Genomic DNA, 23014 nt, shown 5'->3' on the forward strand with positions numbered 1-23014 from the left:
ATCTGATAATTAGTTCCAGCAATTTTATTTTGAAACCTCACAAGGATGCATCCTCTGTTTAAAGGATATTCCATGATGTTCCTCAGCCAGTGCATTTCACTGGAGGTGCTCAGCAAAAGGGTGCAAAATGGATTTTCACGTTCATCCTGGTTGCAGCCAAATACACATTAATGGAATCTGTGGGAGGCTGTGTACCAAAGCTGGTTACCTGGCTTCTCTTTTAAATACATGCCAAACAATCTTATATTTTAAAGATAAGAAAGGAACAGATTATTACTATTAAATATTACCCAGGAATATCTCTATAATGAGCAGGTATTTTCGATAAGGTATTTGGTAAGACGGCCCTGAAGGTGATGAACTCTCTGGCTGAGTTTTGCCTCCGTCTTCACGCGGGGTGGTTTAAGGTAAATAAACTGCTCATGTTTTAATGGGGGCCGTAATGAGGGAGGATGTCGCTTCTGCTGATGTTTTGAAATCAGGTTATTAGAAAATACCAGCAGTGAAGAATGCACTGAATACGATTTCTGAAAATAAGACACTCCTTCCTGCATTCCAGGAAGTTGATATTAGGTCACACAATAATAGGAGATTCAAAGGAGCACAAGAAACATATTTGGGCTATTACTTTCCTGATACTGGGACACATTCCTGTCTCAATAACTCCTGGCATCTGTAGAATGCTCCACTGTGTGCAGAATGTGTTCAGTTGTATTATCTTTGGAGACAGAAGGAGCAGGCTTTTTTCCTGCCACATTTTATGGCTGAAGAAGAGAAGACGCTTGGAGTTAAGAGATTTGCCCAAAGTGGTCACAACAGTGTTTCCCTTCCGGTGCACGGTGGCAGGTCCTTACCACTGCCGTGGGTTGTGGGTCAGAGGGTGCTTTGGATTCCCTTAATGCATGACTGCTCAGGTGGAGTCTGGGATGCAGCTCATGACGTTCCAAGGCCTGAGCGGGTCACAGTTCAACAGCTCCATGTGCACTGCCCAGGCACATGCAGTATTGAGACACCCCACTGCTTGGACCCTTCCAGACTTACCTGCAGCAATTAGAGAACATTGGCACCTGTGTGGGACCCATGGTCCAGCTGCCAATCAGTAGGAACCTTATCTCATGAGATTTCAGATACAGTACTGGTCTTATTTTTAACGCTTTTTTTTTCCCAAGAGCGTTGTGAAATCTGCTTTAGTCTAGTGAGGCAGAGCAAGGAGAACGCAGCCCATCCTTCTAGACCTGGCGGCTTGCTGTGGCTCCCTGACAAGGGCTCAGGCTGGGGCATAGGCCAGCAGGTACAAGGACCTCCCAGGAGCCCTCCTTGCTGTCTGAACTCCCTGCCAACATTCTCAACTTCACTTTGCAGATAAACTCTGCTTTTCTGCCACTGAAATCTTAATTACTTTCTGGCTCCACTTCGCTTACACATTTGCTTACCAGAACTCCCACGAGTTCACTCCACTGTTCTGTATTTGCCCTGTGATAGCATGTGTAATTTTATTGTCTTGTCTGCTTACTCCTCAATTGGTAGCTGTTATGGATTTGTGCCCCGCCCTTTAAAAAAAAAATACATATTGAAATTGGCCATATGCTGTTATGACTAAATCATGACCTTCATTCAGATGGCCTTGGGTGATTTCATCATTTCCGTGATGAAATCCAATGTAACATAGTCAATCAATTAGTAGAAGTCATACCAGTGTAGGGTGCATCTCAAATCTCATCACTTCTGAGTTATGAAACAGCAGATCAGACTGAGACTGGAGTTCATAATGGGGAAGAAAGAGCCTATGGCAGTCTCCTCAAGGAGCTAAGGAATGACCAGGGCTACTGTCAGGAAGGAATTGCTAGACACAGCTGATCCCCTGATTTAGACGTTTTGTCTTCAGAACCACGAGAAAGTAAACTTCTGTTCTTTAAAGCCACCCCCTTGTGATTTGTGCTACAGCAGCGGTAGGTAACTAAGACAGGAGGCACTCCATGAGGACAGCAGGAGTGGTGTTGGATTTATTGACCCTCCCAGTCTGTGTCTAGGAGCTCTGGTGGTGTAGTGCTTAAGGCACTTGACTGCTAACCAGAAGGCTGGTGGTTCAAACCCACAAGCCACTCCTCCGAAGGAAGGTTGGGCAATCTACTTCCATCGTGATACTGCCTCGGAAACCCAAGGAGGGGTCGCTATGAGTTGGGGCTGACTTGACGGCAGTGAGTTTGGTTTTTTGGTAGTCTGTGTCTAGCATATAGGATCTGGACAAATATTTGTCAACTTACTGAATTAATGATGCATTCAATTTTTCATTTGAAAAAAATATTTTATTCTCATGCCAAAGGACTAAACAAAGAACGTACTCCTTCTATACTGATCTTTCAGTTTTAGCACTTAATGAAACACTGTTTCCTTTCATAAACATCCACTAAGGACCAGCCATACAAGTGAGATGCTAAGAGCTGGGACCACAGAGATGAATAGGACACAACACCTGCCTTCAAGCAGTTGAGCAGGAGAAGCAGCATGAAAGCAGGCTACAATATTTCTAGGCTGCATAGACAAAAGCATGCCAGCAAGTGAAAAGTATTTAATCGATGCTTTTGATGGTAAAAGGTTAACAGTGTTAGGAGCTAATCTTCTTTGACAACAAAGCATTTTAACATCAATATATCTCAAATGTCAGTTACTTAAATGATTAAAGCAGTTACAGTGGCATCTCATACCCCTTTTCAATCATTTGTGAAATGTCTGGTAGGTAAAAACCAAAAAAGCCCACTGCCATCGTGTCAATTCTGACTCCTAGTGACCTTACGGGACAGACTAGAATTGCCCCATAGGGTTTCCAAGACTTTAAATCCTTACAGAGGCAAATTGCCTCATTTTCCTCCTGTAGAGTGGTTGGTGGGTTTGAGCTGCCAACCTTCTGGTTAGCAGCCAAATGCTTTAACCATTGTGCCACCAGAGCTCCTGTTTTGGTAGATTAAAAAAAAAAAAAAACCCCACTGCTATTGAATCAATTCTGACTCATGGTGACCTCCATTGGGTTTCCAAGGCTGTTCATCTTTAAGGAAGTAGATAGCCTCATCTTCCTTCCACGGAGCAGCTGGTGAGCTAAACCGCCAACCTTCTGGTTAGAAGCCAAATGCTTTAACTACAACAGCACCAGAGCTCCTTTTGGTAGATGAGAGCCAAATAATAACCCGAACTCCCAGTTTTGTATTTATTTCTTCCATGAACTTGATATGAATGGCCTTGGACTAGACCCTCTCTATCAATCAGGAGTGATACTTCACCCTCTAACTCAGAAATGCACAAAACCAGACAACTGATAAGAAAACATTCACATACATGCTTCTCAAAAATATTTTAGCAAAAGTGTTTCTCCAAGATGTCCATTTTAGCATTATTTTTAATACTGGAAATAACCAACACATTCAATAGGAGAGTATTACTGAAATAAGTTGTGGTACCCCCCTATATGGGTGTCTGGGTGGAGCAACGGTTAAGTGCTCTCCTACTAACTGAAAGGCTGGCAATTCAATCATGAAATACTCTGCAGACACTTAAAAATGATAACTGGAACAGTTAATGGCATGGAAAATTTTCATGAATATATTGTTAGGTGAAAAAAGCAGAATGAAATAATGTTTGGAAAGACATAGATGGTAACATTAACAGTAATTATCTCTGGGTCATATGATCATGGATAGTTTTCATTTTTATATTTATTTTTGTACTTTTATAAATTTTCCAAATTTTGTACAACACATGCAACCTTAAAAAAAAAGTCAGTATGTGAACTCTTCAGTTTTCCATGTATCACACATAAACAAAGAGCATAAAATTATCCCATCATCCTGGTTAAAGAAAATAAATAACTATTCTTGTTGTCTTCGGTCTCGGTCATCTGATACCAGGGGAGAATACTGGCGATTTCTCAACGTTCTCCCTGTAGAACTTTTTCCTTGGGAAGTTCATGTAACAACTAAATATCCTGGTGGGAAAAAAATTCAGTGACCTGACTGTTTTGTCTACTTAATGACAAATCTTCCGGTGTTTCTAAATACACTTGAAATCATTTTTAAACACTGGGATCACTTCTCTAAGAAGCCAATTTGGAGAGACAATCTAATTAGCAAACATTGATCTTAAAGATTGAAAATGGAAAATTTCTAGCTTACCCCAAAACTATTTATTATATCACCAAATTTTAATATTTGTTTTTTCAAAACAAGCATTTTCTCATTGTAATAATTTAAAAGAGAATGCTAAAAATATTAAACACCCTTTAAAAGACAAGTATGCATAGTTATATGTACACAAACACACACACATAAATGCCAACCATGGATATGCAGCAATAGTTGACAATCTGATATTGTATATGCAGAGCATTAGACCACAGGCTGACTTAGAACTTAAGGCAAAAGGCAAACCATGTTGTGCTGGTTTGCAATATAGATCCCCCTCTTCCTATTTTTTTTTTTAAGTGTTTGCCATTTTTGTGACTTTAACAAAAATTCTTTACATGCATAATTTACTTCTATTCTGGTAACAGAGACAATATATATGCAATTAATAATGTCTATAGCTTTAAATACTACAGCCAAGGCAGCTATCTTAATTTTCCAGAGATAAAGTTGCACAGCTATTTAGGCACAATGCATCCCTGATTTATTGCCTTTAATTAAAGTTTTTGATTTTTGACAAGTGTTTATTTCAAAGGCAAATAATCAAACACAATGTGTTTTATTCAGAGATGTAACTTCAAGGACAATATTGCCCTCTCCTTGTCTGGATGACATTTACATAAACCCACACTGTCTAGGATAATGGCCACTTGCTACCTGTGGCTAAATGTAGCTAGTCTGAATTGAGATGTAGGAGGCATGTAACAAAACGCCCATTAGATTTTGAAGACTTAGTATGAAACAGAAATGTCAGCTACCTTATTGTTTTTAATAGTAATGACATGTTGAAATTGTAACATTTTGGATATACTAGGATAAATACATTAAAGTTAACTTCACCTGTTTCTTTTTATTTTTCTAACATGACTAGAAAGTTTTACATGTATATATGACTTGCCATTAGGGCTCACATAATATTTCTATTAGATAACATGGACACAGATATTTGTCTCAAGTTACGCAAATATGTGAGGATGGAAAATTACAGAGCTGGTATTTAATTCAGCTTTGGCTAGAAAGTGTACTGGAAGCCAGAGGCCTTAACTGGCAGTTATATGAGTAACCCCAGGGCTAAGGAAACACTAACAGGGCCTTTTGCGAAGACAAGAGCCAGTAACTACACCTTGTGAAATCAACGCAGAACCTGGAATAAGGTGCTTTCTTACCAGGTTCATATGTAGTTTTATTTGTTTTTGTCACCATCAAGTTAAGCTTTTATCTAATCCTGTTTGCTAAGAAGAGCAAAAAATTTTCCATTATCTTTGAAGGCCTTTATTGATAGTTCCTAACTCCTACTGACTACCTCTTGGTCTATGTACAGGTTCCTCCACTCATGAAGAACCAGAACACAGATCAAGAGGCGGTCGTTCAAACAGAACAAGGAGATATTGAATGGTTTAAAATCAGGAAAGGTATGTGTCAGGGCTGTATTCTTTCATCATACTTATTCAATCTGTATGCTGAACAAATAAGCCAAGAAGGTGTACCTTAAGAAGAAGAACGAGGTGTCAGGATTAGAGGAAGACTCATCAAAACTCGCAATATGCAGATGACACAACCTTGCTTGCTGAAAGTGAAGAAGACTTGAAGCACTTACTGATGAAGACCAAAGACTACAACCTTTAGCATGGATTACACCTCAACATAAAGAAAACGAAAATCCACAGAACTGAACTAATAAGCAACATCATGATAAACAGAAAAAAGAGTGAAGCTGTCATAGACTTCATTTTACATGGATCCATAATCAATGCCTACGGAAGCAGCAATGAAGATTATCAAACAGTGTATTCCATTGGTCAAATCTGCTGCAAAAGAGCTCTTTCAAGTGTTTAAGAGCAAAGATACTACCTTAAAGACTAAGGTGCGCCAGACTCAAGTCATGGTATTTTCAACAGTCTCATATGCATATGTGAGCTAGACAATGAATAAGGAAGACTGAAGGACTGAAGCATTTAAATTGCAGTATTGGTGAAGAATATTGACTGATGGCTAGAAGAATGAACCAAACTGTCTTAGAGGAAGTACAGCTGGAATGTTCCTTAGAAGTGAGAATGCTCAGACTTCGTCTCATACTCTGGTCATGTTCTCAGAAGGGAGAAGTCTCTGGAGGAGGACATGATGTTGGGTAAAACAGAGGGTCGGCAAAAAAGAGGAAGACCCTTAAGCAGATGGACTGACACGGTGAGCACAACAATGGGCTCAAGCATGACAACGACTGTGAGAACGGTGAAGGACCTAGCAGTGTTTTGAAACCGACCCAATGGCACCTAACAACAATAACAATGCCTTTTGTTGTTGTTGTTGTGTGCCGTCGAGTCGGACCCGATTCATAGCGACCCCTCCTTGGGTTTCCGAGGCAATATCACGACGGAAGTAGGATTGCTCAACCTTCCTTCCGAGGAGTGGCTGGTGGGTTTGAACTGCCAGCCTTCTGGTGAGCAGTCAAGTGCCTTAGGCACTATGCTACCAGAGCTCCTTAATACTAACATATAATGCTGAGAGTTTTTATTACACAAACTAAAGTATGCTGTAGTAAACCATATATTTTCACATGAAGTTATAAACAATGTTTGTCACAGAAGGTTAGGTTTACCCTCCAAGCTTCACCCATGTCATTTAGTAATGTCATTCTAACTCACTTATAGGTCAGAGCTTCAAGATCCCCTATTAGCTGCCATGGAGTTGACTCCAGCTCATGGTGACCTTATGTACAACACAACAAAATGCTACCTGTCCTGCCTCATCACCAGCACGTCTGAGTCCACCATTGTAGCCATTGAGTCACTGAACCAATCAACCTCTCCAAGGCTCTCCCTTGCCCATAGAGGCCTCCTCTTTACAACATGATGTTCTTGTCCAGCAACTGATGCTCCCTGGTGACATCTGTGATAGTTGGAGCTGTGTGTCAACTTGGCTGGACCACAATTCTGTGTGGTTTAAACAATTATGATGTGGGTTATTCCCAGGATGGGATCAGATGTATATGTTTTGAGTAGCCAATTGGTTTAAATGGAGTTTCCCCAGGGGTGTGGCCTGTTTCCAATATATTTATGGACAACCTGGGAGAAGAGACACACTTCCGTGGATCGGGATCCTGTTGTGTTGCCTACAACTCTCCGTGAGCAAACAATCCACCATTTGGCCTGGCAATCTTGGATTCGTCATTCATTGGAGTTAACAGCCAGTGTACTACTGCCTGCCACCCTTGAGCTCATCAGCCCCCGCAGTTGCGTAAGTCAGGAAAAGCCTCCAGCTTGATGTTTAATCCAAGAACTTTGGACTTGCCAGCTTCTATAAGTGTGTGAGCCATTTTCCTAAGATAAATTTATCTTTCTCTATATGTATATATAAGCTTTACTGGTTTTGCTTCTCTAGAGAACCCAATCTAACACAACATCCAAAGCAAGTGAGCCAGGCAACAGACTATTGTGATCTGTAAGGTTTTCTCTGACTACTATTTGGAAATAGATTACCAGGCCTTTTTTCCTAGTCAGTCTTAGTCTGGAAGTTTCACTGTACCTGTCCACCATGGGTAGGAGCTCTGGTAGCGTAGTGCCTAAGGCACTTGACTGCTAACCAGAAGGCTGGCGGTTCAAAGTCACCAGCCACTCCTCAGAAGGAAGACTGGGTAATCTACTTCTGTAGTAATACTGCCTCGGAAACCCAAGGAGGGGTCGCTATGAACTGGATCCAATTCCATGGCAATGTGTTTGGTTTGGTTTTGGTTCGGTCCACCAGGGGTGACCCTGCTGGTACCTGAAATACCAGTGGCATAGTTTCCAGCATCACAGCAACATGCACGTCTCCACAGTGAGACCAACTGACAGACAGGTGGTGATTTCAACCTTATTTGGTTGTAACAAACCTTGGGATGCTAATATGCATTCTAAAAAACACTGTGAGCGTGGATTTTTTTCCATCATGCACACATCAATAATTTAAAACAGTAAGTTTCTTATTTAGAGATGTTGACACATATATATGATCACACTAGGTATGTCAAAGGAAGACAAGTGCACTCCCATGATCTTTATTGAACCAAGTACCCACCTGCTGTGTTAGCTGCACTTACGTACTGAGCACGGTGCTAGAAGTTCATATGTTGTGTTGCTAGTTTCCATGGAGTCCGCTACAACTCATGGTGACCATATGTACAACAGAAAGAAACACTGCCCACTCCTATGCCACCTCATGATGACTGGTATGTCTCCATCCATTAGTGTAGCTATTGTGCCAATCCAATCTCATGAGGTGTCCCTGATTTTCGCTGACGCTGTTTTGTACCAAATACTACGTCCTTTTCCACTGATTGGCCTTTCCTGATGACATGTCCAAAATAAACAAATCAACATCTCACCATCTCACTTCTAAGGAACATTCTGGTTGTCTTTTCCCCTAAGACGTTTTTGTTTGTTCTTTTGGCAGTCCATGGCATATTCAATATTCTTCGCCAACACCACAGTGCTAATGCATCAGTTCTTCGGTTTTCCTTTTTCACTGTCCAGCTTTTGAATCATCTGAGGCAATTTAAAAGACCATGCCTTGGGTCAGGTGTGCCTTAGTCATCAAAGTGACATCTTTCCTTTAAAAACTTTAAAGAGGTCTTTTGCAGCAGATGAGCCCAACATAATGTGTCATTTGATTTCCTGACTGCCGCTTCTGTGGACATTGACTGTTAATCCGCGTAGAATGAAATTGTTGACATACGTTATGTCAAATTCTCACCACAGACCTTCAGACTTTTAGAGATGAAGACAACTCAGAAAAGTTAAGTAGCTGTTCAAGGTCGTGGTGGTAGGTCTACTAAGGAAGACGCTTATTCTGTTAAGGTGATGTAATCCTGTTTTGCTTATTTTCTCATCATGAAAACAGAGATGAAATAAATGACCTACAGTGAAACTGTTATGGTTAAAAAGTTGAGGCTGAGGCCAGATATAAACTTTGTGGAAAAAAAATGCCCTGAGCACTGTATATTTTTACTTATCTAGGAAATTATTTTACTCTGTGTGGATGCTTTCTGGTTGATGTCAAGCACAAAATGGTCAATGCCACATGAAAGTCATCTCCACGTAGATGAAGGAATGCCGGGCATTCCCAGACCAGACAGCCCTGCTATTGGAAGCATATACTGACAGGCTTGAGCATCTAATCAATTACATTACTTAACAAAGTTAATCTTACTCTCAGATAACAGGTGTTAATGTACACTGCTAATACACCAAAAATTATAAAGGAAATACAAAGACATACTTCATTTCATTGAAAGTTTTTCCAAGGATCATGCCTGAAAACAAATAAGCTACCATGTCCAGAGAAGTGCTCAAGGAGGAAGACCTTTGGTCTGGTCATGGGGAAGGAGCTGGTGGCTTTGCTGTTGCTGATCTTGACACTCCCCCATTAAAAAGAAATCTAGTAGGTTTGGAGCAAGTAGGGAGTAGAAGAGGAAGGGGTGGGGGAAACACATTTGGCGCCTTCCCCCAAAACCACTGCTGTGGTTATTAGTGAACAAGGCTGTGTTATCTGTACATCACAGATGGTTAATGAGTCTTCCTCCAATCCTGATGCCCCATTCTTCTGCACGTAGTCCAGCTTCTCAGATCTGTTTGCTTATCATACAGACTGAAATAATTATGGTGAAAAGACAAAACCTAGACACACACCTTTCTTGATTTTAAACCACACAGAATCCTCTTGTTCTGTGCAAATGACTGTCTATAGACAGGTTCTGTATGAGCACAGTTAAGTATTCTGGAATTCTTATTCTTTGAAATGTTATCCATAATTTGATATGATCCACACAGTTGAATGTCTTTGCACAGTCAACAAAACAAGGTAAATATTTTTTCACCTGCTTTCAGCCAAGATCCATCTGGCATCAGCAATGATATTCCTCATTCCATGTCTTCTTCTGATTCTAGCTTTCATTTCTGGCAGTTCCCTGCTGATGTACTGTTGTAACCATTTATGAATTATCTTCAGCAAAGTTTTACTTGTGTGTGATATTAAGATATTGCTTGAAAATTTCCACATTTTTGGGGGATCACTTTTATTTGGAATGGGCAGAAATATACATCTCTTCCAGTTAGTTGGCCCGGTCGGCTGTCTTCCAAATTTCTTGGCATGGACAAGTGAGCACCTTCAGCATTGCATTCATTTGTCGTGACATCTCAATTAGAATTCTGTGAAATCTTGGAGCCTTGTTTTTCACTGATGACTTCAATGCGCTTGGACTTCTTCCTTCAATACCATTGGTTCTTGATGATATGCTTCCCCATGAGATAGCTGGACACTGACCAATTCTTTTTGGTACAGTAACTCTGCGTATTCCTTCCATCTCCTTTTGGTGCTTCCTTCATTGTTCACTATTTTTCCACAGAATCCTTCAATATTGGATTTTTTCTTCAGTTCTTTCAGCTTGAGAAATGCCATGCATGTTCTATTTTTGTTTTCCTAACCCTAGGTCTTTGCACACGCTCCTATAATATTGAGTCTTCTCAAGCCTCCTTTGAAATCTTTCATTTAGCTCTTTTACTTCATAACTTCCTCCATTTGCTTCAGGTACTCTTCATTCAAGAGCAAGTTTAGAGTCTCTTCCAGCATCCATTTTGGTCTTTCTTTTTCTCTGTCTTTTTAATAACCTTTTGCTTTCTTCAAGCATGATGTCTGTGATGTCATCCTACAACTCATCTGCTCTTTGGTCACTGGTGTTCAATGTGTCATCTATTCTTGAGATGGTCTCTAAATTCAAGGGGGATATATTCAAGGTCAGACTTTGTCTTTCATGGACTTGTTTTTAACTTTCTTTGGCTTCAGTTTGAACTTGTATATGAACAATCGATGTTCTGTTTCACACATGCCTTCTGGCTTTGTTCTGACTGATGATACTGAGCTTCTCCACCATCTCTTTCCACAGAGGCAGTCGCTTGATTTCTGTGTATCCCATCTGGAGAAGTCCATGTGAATAGTCTCTGTTTACACTATTGAAAAAAGTATTGACAATGAATAACTTGGTCTTGAAAAATTCCATCATGTGATCTCCAGCATCCTTTGTATCACTAAGGCCATTTTCCAGCTACTGCCTTTCTTCTGTATTTCCATCCTTTATGTTCCAATAACCAGTAATTATGAATGCATCTTGATTGCATATTGGATCAATTTCAGGCTGCAGAAGTTGATAAAAACTGCAATTTCTTCAACTTTTGCATTAGTGGTTGGTGCATAAATTTGAATAATAGTTACATTAACTGGTCTTCCCTGTAGGTGTATGAACATTATCCTATCACTGCCAGCTTTGCGTTTCAGGACAGATTTTTTTTTTTTTTATATTGTGCTTTGGGTGCAAATTTACAAAGCAAATTTGTTTTATGTTCCATAGTTCATGCATATTTGATTTCACAGCCTGATTACCATCCCCAACCATAAAAAACTTTCCACCCCTCCCTGGTCCTCCCTGTAACTACCCTCTGCCTGTGTCCTCCTTAATGACACATTCCTGTCTGTCCAGCTTTCCTTCTATGTGAATGCTGTCCCTCTGGTGTCTCATGTCTGACTGATCTAAGGGGTACATCTCCTTAGATTAGGGGGATACATCACCCTGGGGTAGGTGTTCTGCAGGTAGGTCTTTCTACTACTGTTGGGCTGAGAACCAATCCATAGAAGTGAGTTCATTTCTATGCCTGAAGGGTAACCCGGGGCCATAGTCTCAGGGTTCCACCAGTCTCTATCCAACCACCAATTCTGGTCATGTCTGTGTTTTTGAATTTTGTTCCACATTTTTCCTCCTACTCCATCCAGGATCTCCAGTTTTGAACCCTTTCTAAGTGGGTGGCATTGGTAGCTGGGCACCATCTAGTTCTTCTGGTCTTGGGGTCCATCATATCTTTGGACTAATTGTTTCCAGATGCCTTTGATTTTCTTCACTTTTCTTTGCTGCAGATGAGAGGAGACCAATAGTTGCATCTAAGGTGGCTGCTCAAAAACCTTTAAGACCCTAGTCACTACTCACCAAAGTAGGTTGTAGAACAAGACTTTTATGTACTATGTTGTGGCAACTGAGCATGATGCCCCGAGACCATGGTCTTGAATCTGCAGGCCTGATGATTCTCTCTCTCAAGGTGTTTGGTTGTCTCTGAGAAGTGACTCCAACCCTGTCTTCTGTTGCTTCTGTAATGTATGTGGCTAATTTTGTAGCACAAGTGCATATGAAAGTTTTTTTCAGCCCAATCTATCCTTGGTCTAGGGTATATTTCTGTTCACCTACCCCCACCCGACCTTCTCACCTCTCTCTGCATTTATCCATAGCCTGGTGTTTGGTGTTTGTGGTAATGCAGTATTGTGCATGTACTAGTATTTGCCACTGTTGTCTATATCTTATGTGCACATTTCAGTGTCCTTCCTTTCCCCAATGTAATCATGCTGGTCACAGACTCTTTCCACACCATCCCTCCCCTCACCCAAATCAACATGTGACTCCCAATTAGTCTTCCTTTCTCTCCCTTCCCCAGTAACCAACAAAGCGAATTTCCTTCCCTGAGTAAACCTTTCCTTGACATTTTACAATAATGGGCTCATACAATATTTGTCCTTCTGCGATTGACTTATTTCACTCAGCACAATGTCCTCCAAATTCATCCATGTTGTGAGATGATTCATGTATCCTTCATTCTTTAATGTAGCATAGTACTCCATTGTGTGAATGTACCATAGTTTGGTTATCTATTCATCTGTTGATGGGCACTTAGGTTGTTCCCATCTCTTTGCTGAATTGTGCTGCGATGAACATAGGTGTACATATATCTGTTCATGTGCTATCTCTCACCTCTTTAGGATATATTCCTAGTAATGGAATTGCTAGGTCAAACGGTATTTCTATTTTCAGATTTTTAAGGAAATGCCATACCATTTGCCACAATCACTGTACCATTTTACAGTCCCACCAGCAGTGTATGAGAGTTCCAATCTCTCTGCAACCACTCCAGCATTTGCTATTTTCTGTCCTGTTGAACTTTGCTATTATTGCTGAGTGAGATAATATCTCATTGTTGTTTTGATTTGCACCTCTGCATAGTGCCTAGGAATTTGACTGCTAACCAGAAGGTTGGCCGTTCAAACCCACCAGCCACTCCTCAGAAGACTAGGCAATCTACCTCTGTAGTCATATGGCCTCGGAAACCCAAGGAGGGGTCATTGAGTCGAAATCGACTTGACAGCAGTGAGCTTGTTTTTTTTTTTTTTTTTAATGGCTAATGATAATGAGCATTTCCTCATGTGTTTGTTGACCACCAGCAGATCTTCTTTAGTCAAGTGTCCATGTTCCTTGCCCATTTTTAAATTGAGTTGTTTGTCTTTTTGGTGTTGAGGTATTGAAGTTTTCTATAAATTTTGGAGATAAGTCCCTTGTCAGATATGTCATAGCTAAATATTTTTACCAGAGCTCCCTTCCCAATCTGTAGGTTCTTTTTACCCTTTTGGAGAAGTCTTTTGATGCACATAAGAATTTAATTTTTAAAAGGTCCCAGTCATTTAGCTTCTCAGCATAGATCTGGAAACATTCTTTTGGACAATGAATGCAACACCATTCCTCTTCAATTCATCATTCCTGGCACAGTAAACTATATGACTGTCCAGTTCAAAATGGCCAGTAGCAGTCTTTTCATTTCACTAATGGCTAGGATAGTGATCATCATGTGTTTGATTTCATTTATGATACCTTCCAATTTTCCTAGATTTATACTTCATACATTCCATGTTCCAATTATTAATGAATGTTTGCAGTTGCTTTTTCTCATTTGGAGTCATGCCATATCAGCAAATGATAGTCCCCACAACTCTACTCCATCCACATCATTAAGGTGGACTGTAATTTGAGAAGGCAGCTCTTCCCTAGTTGTATTTTGAGTGTCTTCCAACCTGAGGAGCTCATCTTCTAGTACTGTATCAGTCCTTGTTTTGGTACTATTCATAAAATTTTCACTGGCCAGTTTTTTCAGAAGTAGATCACCAGGTCTCCCTTCCTAGTCTGTCTTAGTCTGGAAGCTCCACTGAAACATGTCCACCATAGGTGACTCTGCTGGTGTTTGAAACATTGGTGGCATTGCTTCCAGCATCATAGGAACAGGCAAGCCACCACAGTCTGACAGACTGACAGTATGACAGTGGTGGATAGTTAGATCATGAAATTTAAAAATGTAATATTTACAATAACATCAGAAATTAAAATACTTACAAATAAAAGAAACAGAAAACTCTAAAACATTGAGAGAAATAAAAGCTCTAAATAAAGAATTACATATTATGTTTATGAATTAAGAGTTAGTATTGCAAACATGTCTATTCTCCACAAATAGATGTACAGATACAGTAGAATTGCAATTAAAACCCAAAGACTTTTTTCTTGCTTCCTTTATGAATTGGCCAAAATTTATGTGGACAAGTGAAGGATCAAAAATTGCCAAGACTCTCTTGAAGAACAAGATGAGGGACTTTGCCCTACCAGATATCAAGACTTGTTATAAAGCTATGGCAATGAAGGCAGTGTGATATTGGCAAACAGACAAAGAGACAAATGGAACAGAAGAGAGCCCAGAAACAGATCTATCCATATACGGACATTTGATTTATGACAAGTTAAATAAAAATGAGTAGGGGGAAAGGTGGGCTTTTCAACAAATCATTCAAGGACAACAGTATATCTATATATATAAAAAAATCTTGACCTGTAGCTCTTATTACACTATGGAAGTAGATTGCCCAACCTTCCTTCTGAGGAGTGGCTGGAGGGTTTGAACTGCCAGCCTTCTGATTAGCAGTCAAATGTCTTAGGCACTATGCCACCGGAGCTCCTATTCAAATTACACATAAAAATCAGTTCCATAAGGTTGTGTATCTAAATATGCTAAGTGGAACAGTAAAGTTTTCTGAATTTATTTGAGGATACCGTCTTTATGATCTCACAGTGAAATATGAGTTTTAAAATAACACTCAAAAGCTCTAGCTATTAATGAAAATATGGATACATTTTACCACACTAAAATGAAAAACTTCTCTATATCAAATGACAACATTAAGACAATTTAAAGGCGAGCCACAGACGGAAGGATATATATGCAACACATATAATTAATACACGTCTCCTATCCAGTGTAAATAAGGAATTCCTATATATGTTAATTTTGGAAGGAAGGTTGGGCAATCTACTTCCGTAGTGATACTGCCTGAGAGACCCAAGGAGGGGTCGCTATGAGTCAGATCCGACTTGATGGCAGTGAGTTATATGTTAACAGAAAAATGTTTGAAGAATTTAGGCAGGCAGTAAACAAAAGAGAATATAAAAATTGCCAATAATCATATTAGAAAGCATTCAATCTTATTTGTAATCAAGGAAATAAAAATTAAAATATCAAAGTGATGTCTACATAGAATAGCTAAAATCAAAAGTCTGACCAAACCAAGAGTTAGTGATGATTTAGTATAGTTAGAACAATAATAAACTGTGAGCATCTAAATTGGTACAACCCAATTCGTGAAAACTATTTGATAGTATGTACTATAGTTGAATATCAGCTTATCCTAGAACCAGGAATTTCACTGTTAGGTGAAAAGCCAACATTTATGTAAGCACATGTGCTCCAAGAACATGTTAATGATGCCTATGACGACTTAATTTGTAATGGCCTCAAGCTGGAAGCCACTCACCAACTTCAGTTTTTTCAGGAAACGCCATGCTATTTGCCACAATGGTTGTACCATCTTACAGTCCCACTAGCAGTATGTGAGAACTCATGCAGAAAGCAAAGGAATCAAAGGTTATTAATATTTGCTTCATCTGAGGAATTGATAGCTAAATTGATGCCCATTACATTACCTTTGTTTGTTTGACATATTTCCTAAATATACTGAAGTATTAAATTTAAAAATAAAACCAGGTGAGAAAAGTGTGCTTCTTTAAAGCTGTAGTTATTCCACTCTTGGTTTGCCTACCATTTTTCTGCCCCATCTGGAATTTGAAGGCAGTAATAGAAAGGCTAAACCATGATATCTCAAACCATGAACTTGCTCTTGTTCAGAGATCAGCAAAAGAGCTCTGGCATAGAGGCACTCCCAGATCTAGTCTCAGCACCATCATCTGAGGTCTGGTAACAGCTATAACCCAGGGGTGGTGTGCAGCACCAGGCCTGGGACTGGCTGTCTGCAGCAAAACAGCAGAAATATTTCACTCTGTGTGTTTCAGTACAAATCGTGTGGGTAGACAGTTCCTCCCAGTACAGACTGGGCATGTAGGGTCACACCACTGATATCTCCAAGTTTTGAGAACTGCTGAAGTAGAATTGAAGAAATTTAGAGCAAAACATACCGCTACCTAATGTGGTACAAAGATTATAAATATGATGACCAAAGGCTAAATTCAGCCCTCATTTATACATTGTTTGGCCCACACTGTGCTCTTTTGTAAAATTTTGATTTAGCTGCTAATCCTTAAAATTTGAGAGATTTCTCACAGAAACTAGATGTCCAGTTTATCTCCTGAAAAACAAGAAGTCTGGAGCTACTGAATTCCAGAATGTCAACAATTGGCATTGAAGAGCCCCTGTGTTCCCCTTCCCCACCTCTATCTCAGTCATTACATCAACTGCTGACCTCAGTAGACATTTCAACTCCCTCATTTTACAGATGAGAAAACTGAGGTTCACAGAGGTACAGTGGTTTGCCCAACATCACAGTTACTCATGTTATGGAACAAAAAGAAACAGAGGGCAATCTTAAATACTAACACAAGAAGATATGCAGGTTCCAGATATATATATATATATATATACACACACACACACACATATAAAAAAAATATATATATATATATATAAACTCACTGCCATCAAGTCGATTGCAACTCACAGTGACCCCTCCTTGAGTTTCCAAGGCAGTATCACTAGGGAAGTAGATTGCCCAGTCTTCCTTCCGAGGAGTGACTGGTGGGTTCGATCCACCAGCCTTCTGGTTAGCAGTCAAATGCCTTAGGCACTATGCCATCAGAGTGCCTATGTATATACATATAGATATGTAGATACAGACATACATGCATATTCACATGCATACATATATAGCAGGATATCAATTATGTTAAAAGAAAGACACGATATTGTCTGTGGGTCCATATAAGTGAACGTAAAAAGAAAATGTCTGGAAAGAAACGGACAGTGGTAACTAATAGTGGATACTTGTAGGGAGGCATCAGGAGGTTGCAGAGTGCCTAAAGAGAGTCTTACCTTCATTTGTAATGTCTTAGTTTAACATTTAAAAGGAAAACGTTTTTGGATTATTTGTGGCCAGAGTTTATCAGAAGTTTTTCATGTAATATAAACATTTTTTGCAACTATCTTTTCCAATAAGCTCATTGGTAAAATAGCTGCTCATCCTTGGAAATGAAAATTATACTGCTTGTTATCACCCTGAAATTAATTTTTAAGTGAAAAATAACACAAGACATCTGAAAAATTAAATTTCAACTTTCACAAGTAAGTTAATTCTGGGAGGTCTAATAATTTTGAGGACACACCACTTTTTTAAATGGAAAAGAATCAAAAGTATGGAAATGGATTTCAACGAACCAAGGATTGCTCAAAATCTGAATACAGGTCAAAGTGATAGCTTGCTTAGTATATCCTAACGTGCGTTCTCTTACTAAGGTGCTTAATTTTTCATTGATGGCATTTGATTTTCCCAACACTATGGATAGAACATTGGCTGGCATATTTGACAAGGACGAAATTCAGCGCCAGAGAGGTCAGAGTTCAGTGTGCGTTCACCGCAGGGACAGCCGCCCTGTGATTTAAAGGGACTTTTCCACCCCCTGTCCTGTGCGCCCATGCTGCCCGCTCGGATTCGCCCTCCCTGACTTCGCGCGTCTCCATCTCTCACGTCCTTGTCCCTGATTTTTTATTCGCTGACATCTTAAGTCCTCCCACCCCCATCCCTAACCCCTCGGGACCAGCACAGCTGCCTCCCGGTCTGGCCTTTCTAAGCCCTATGCCAGGTGAATTCCGCCAGTCCCTGGGGCATCCCGGCGAGCTCCTTTCACCCAAGCTGCCGGCCCAGGGACCTGCGTGGGGCCAGGAGGCACCCCGCGGCCAGCCGGGGGTGGCAAGACGGAGGCCAGTGGGTGGGCCTGCGTCCCCCGGACACAGCGGCCAAGTGCGCTTGGTGGGGTCGCGCAGACCCACACTCACCTTGCCCGCCGCGGGCGTCGTCGCCAGAAGCACCAGCAGGAGCAGCAGCAGGGGCGCGGGGTCTCTGGGCGTCGTCCCGGGGTGCATGGTGGTCGCCCGCGCGGGGCCCCGGAGCGCCCCGGGACACGCAGGCTTCCTGCCAGTGGGTCACCGCGCGACTCGGGCTGTGCGTCCCGGCTGTGAGGCTGGCGGCGCCGGGGCGCCGGGGCGGGTTTTGTAGGGTTCGGCCGCGCCGTCGTCTCCTCACCGAGATTTTGGCGAGGCTCCGCGGGAGGGAAGAAGTGGCGTAGGTCCCGCCCTCGTCCCCCCTCCCCATTCACCAGGCGGTGTCCCTCCGACCCGGGCATCGTGCCCAGGAGGCCACGGGGTGCGCGCCTGGGGCAGGTGGGCGCGGCCCAGGGCCCCTGAGGGGATGGTCGCAGGGTCCTGGGTCCTAGTTGGGCTGGGGGTGCAGGTCGGGGCTGGGGGTTTGGGAGTGTGAGGTGGGGAGGCGTTGCGTAGGTTGGGGGAGTGGCCAGTGGCCGCGCTCAGATTAAGCGGGAGGCGCGCTGGGAGCATGCACTCGGGCGGCCAGGCGCGCTCCCGGCTCCCGAGGCGCTGCCCTCACGCGGCCTTTCCGCTTCTGCTCCTCGCCTCTGGATCGCGGCCGCCGCGCTGGGCGGTGAGAGCGCCTTGGCGAGGCCGCGTGTTGCGCACGGTTTGGGCGCGAGGAACCTGGAGGTGCGCGCCCCGCCGGCGAGGAGCCGGCTCCCCGCGCTGCGGACGTCCTTCGAGGTAAGGCGCCCACGGGCCCAGACTGGGCAGCCTCTGTTGCTACTTGGACGGGAGCCGGGGCCGCGACACCTACTGGGGAAGCGGGGGAAAAGGGGCTAGGCGAAGGATGGCACCCAGGGATGGGGCACGCGGGGTGACGGGCTGGCTTCGGGAGTTGGGGCCGGGGGTCACCAGAGGAGAGCTTGTCTGGCTCGGGGCTTGCCTGCCTGGGCTTGAACCCCGCGCTGTGTGTTTTGATTAATTTGGAGGCTCGAATTACCGGCCTGGCAGTCCCGGCATTCTGAAATGCCAAGAGCAGGAGGCAACTGAGGGGAGAGAGAAAGCCCATCTATTCTCTGCTACTTTCAACTGGCTTTTCAGGCTAAATCTTATCTGCGGAAATGCGGGGAAAACAAGACCAGACTGTGGTCCAAGAGGGCTCCCCCCTGAGACTGCCTTCACAGAGGTGGCCTTGAATGCAAACGTGCAGTATCTGGCTTGTTTGGGTACCGTTTCCAGAACAGAGACTTGTCCTTTCTTGTGCAGCGGACCCCTCGGCTCTGCTAAAGCATTTGGGCCCATTTTCAGAATAATGTTGTGAAATGCATAAAATGCAATTAAACCAGAATCCGTTTTTAGGGAAATACCACTATCAAGATACTAAAGTCATGGCATAGTAATGTACGTGCAGCGTTGTGAGTGACTTAAACACCTGTGGATCTAACAGCAGTTTTGTTAACACAACTGCACTTTCAAGTCGGGAGGACTGTAAATGGTATTTTGAAATAATTGCAAACACTAAAGTGTGACCTGAAAATGTCACAGGTGGGTGCAAACTCTCAAGAAGTGCTAATACTCCTGGATTTTTTGTGCCTATATTCAAATGGGAGGAAATGCCGAATTTCAAGAAGTTAGTGAAATAAAATACATATATATTTTTTCCCATCCAAGTTCACCAAACCCCAAAACCAAACTCACTGCTGTCAAGTCTCCTTGACAGACTCCTGCGAGCCCGTGTGGGTCAGAGTAGAACTACACTCCATAGGTTTTCAACGGCTGTAATATTCCAGAAGTAGATTGCCACGTCTTTCTTTCACAACACCACTGAGTGGATTTGAACCACCAACCTGTTGGTTAGTAGCCAAGCACCAAACTTTCACACCACCCAGGGACCTTCCAGGTTCACAGACCACCTGAATTCCTTCCCCAGGTTAAGGACCCTTGCCTGCTTTGGAGCAGTGCCACTGACATCTGCAGTAGTTGGTTATCAGATGCCAAATGTGAACTATGGGTTGGTCATGTACAGACATTAATATGGTATCTTGGGGTGGTGTGGACGTGCAGGTAGGCAAAACCCTGATACTAAGTGAAGACCGGAGCTTCCCCTACGTTTTTTGGTTTGGTTTGGTTTTGGCTGTACAGTGACTATCACAGCCTTTCCCCTGCCTTTTATGCTCATCCCAGGCCTAGCCACTTATATCAGCATCTCCAAGGGTGGGATTCAGGTGTCTCTAGGGGTGGGACTCTCAGCAGAGAGCTCCATGTACAGCCAAGCTTGAAAGCTTTCCACGCACATTTCTGTTGATGGCATTGACTTCGGTCTCCCCTTGGCTGGATAAGAAAAAGGACCATTTATTAGGATTCACATAAGAACACGCATGGTGCATAGTAGCTTTTCCCCATTGACAGGGAGGGTTCTTATGGAACCTTCTCCTGCCATCCTTGTGAGTGATGGCAGCAGGTGCTCTGATGAAGTGACAGTGTCCAAGAATTCCAACAGGCGTCTGATAACCTTGCATGAGCTGACATTACTTCCTGAAAAACAAACCTTCAGGCCAGTGCTGAGTGCTCGTTTTCTTTGCCGAATACCAGATTTCTCCATTTATATTTTGATTGCCTTTTCCTGAAACCACATCAAGTCACTTTAATGGGACCAGGAAAAAAAAAAAAAAAGGCAAATCAATCCAGTCTGCTGCCATTGAGTCAATTGTGCCTCCCGACTCCCTGTGTTACAGAGTAGAACTGAGTTCTGCAGGCTTTTCTTGGTGCATCTTTATTGAAGCACATTGTTAGGCTTTTCTTCCATAGTACCACTGGGTGGGTTCGAACTGCCAACCTTTCAGTTAGTAGTCAAGTGCAAACCATTTGCACACCCAGAGCCAATCTTGGCTTGATCAGCAACAGGGCTGGGGAGAAACTGGTGATGCAAGTACAGGAAGGCAGAGGCTGTGGCTGAGCTTGGTCCCTGGAGTGGACTCTGGGTTTATTAGTGTGACCCAGCCTCTCGGGAGTGGAGTGAATCACGGTATGTACCTCAGGAAGTTGTAGGAATCTAATGTGATGGTCCATTAGAAGCACTTGTTTAGGGGCGACCCATAAAAATCCTATTGGAACCCTGTTCTCCAGTTGCAGGAAGGAAAATACCATTACCCTGATGAGAAATTGTGCCGCCAGGTATGGATGCTCTTCTCAGCTCAGTAAGAAAAAGCACCAGAATCAAGCATTCCCTGTTCCACTCCCCTGAGGTTAATGTCCAGCTAACCCACCTAGAACCTTGCTGATTGCCATCAGTACGTGCAGCAGCTTCAATCTCCAGGGAGGGCTTGTTAGAGATCAGAATCTCCAATCCCATCCAGACCCCTTGAGTCGGAGTCTACGTTTTAACAAGATCCCGAGGTGATCCCCCCACACACTGAAGTTTGAAGAGTGGCAGATCTGAAAGTCAGACGTAACCACCCATCCCCAATCTCTACCACATACATACAGACACCTTTACTACGTGTTTCTGTTGCTTACCTGGTATTATTAATTAACTGGAATCCTTGAGGTTTTTTTTTTTCTTTTTTTTATACAAAAGTTTTTTTTTTTTAATTGTCTTAGGGTCAAGAGAGTTGATTTCTAGTTGATATCACTGAATTGTACACCTGAAAAACATTGAATTGGCAAGTTTTGTGTTATCTATATTTTTTTACAACAATAAAGGAAAAAAATGAATTATCTAAGAGAAAATAATACAAGGTCAAAAATCTATGACTTTATTATTATTTTTTTAAATAATACTTTACTGACGTTTTGGTGAAAGTTAAGTTCCTATTTAACAACATCCGCACAAATCCTTATTTGACGTCAATTACATTTATCACAATGTGTCAACATTCTCTTTAATTGTGTTCAGTTTATTCCCTTCCCACTAATCTAGTTTCCATGCCCCACTTATCATTTCAACTTTGCTTTTGAATAACTGTTGCCCTTTTGGTCTCATACTAACCAGAAGGCTGGCAGTTCAAACCCACCAGCCACTCCTTAATTTGCAAGTTTTTTAATATCTATATATAGGAGCTCTGGTGGTGTAGTGCCTAAGGCACTTGACTGCTAACTAGAAGGCTGGTTCAAACCCACCAGCCACTCCTCGGAAGGAAGATTCGGCTGTCTACTTATTTAGAGATACTACCTCAGAAACCCAAGGAGGGGTCACTATGAGTCGGATCCAACTTGACAGCAGTGAGTACATATGGGCTAGATTCTATATATTATTTTATTTTATTCTTATACATGACATCAGGATTGGAGGGAGGCTCATTCACAACCTGCGATATGCAGATGACACAACCCTGCTTGCTGAAAGTGAAGATGATTTGAAGCACTTACTGATGAAGATTAAAAACTGTAGTCTGCAGTATGGATTACACCTCAGCATCAACAAAATGAAAATCCTCACAACTGGACCAATAAGCAGCATCACAATAAATGGGAAAATGATTGAAAGTGTCAAAGATTTCTTATTACTTGGATTCACAATCAACACCTATGGAAGCAGCAGTCAAGAAATCAGACAACGACTCAGAGGGGGATCTGTGTAGGAGA

The 23014-nt window shown here is 42.2% G+C and overlaps 2 protein-coding genes across 2 annotated transcripts in view; one reads left to right on the forward strand and one right to left on the reverse strand.

The window, feature by feature from the left end:
- Window positions 1-18484, reverse strand: part of COL4A3 (collagen type IV alpha 3 chain) — a 161049-nt gene extending 142565 nt beyond the window's left edge. Inside the window, exon 1 of the mRNA XM_007935513.1 lies at window positions 18398-18484. Within this exon, the coding sequence (XP_007933704.1) occupies window positions 18398-18484 (87 nt within the window). The remainder of the gene's footprint in view (window positions 1-18397) is intronic.
- The window catches only part of COL4A4 (collagen type IV alpha 4 chain), a 143303-nt gene continuing 138771 nt past the window's right edge, over window positions 18483-23014 (forward strand). The window contains exons 1-3 of the mRNA XM_042783095.1: window positions 18483-18613; window positions 18721-18781; window positions 18929-19171. Of these exons, the coding sequence (XP_042639029.1) occupies window positions 18483-18613; window positions 18721-18781; window positions 18929-19171 (435 nt within the window). The remainder of the gene's footprint in view (window positions 18614-18720; window positions 18782-18928; window positions 19172-23014) is intronic.

This window comes from Orycteropus afer, unplaced genomic scaffold, assembly GCF_000298275.1.
Source record: "Orycteropus afer afer isolate SDZICR_OR568_19922 unplaced genomic scaffold, OryAfe1.0 scaffold00002, whole genome shotgun sequence".
Lineage (NCBI taxonomy): Eukaryota > Metazoa > Chordata > Mammalia > Tubulidentata > Orycteropodidae > Orycteropus > Orycteropus afer.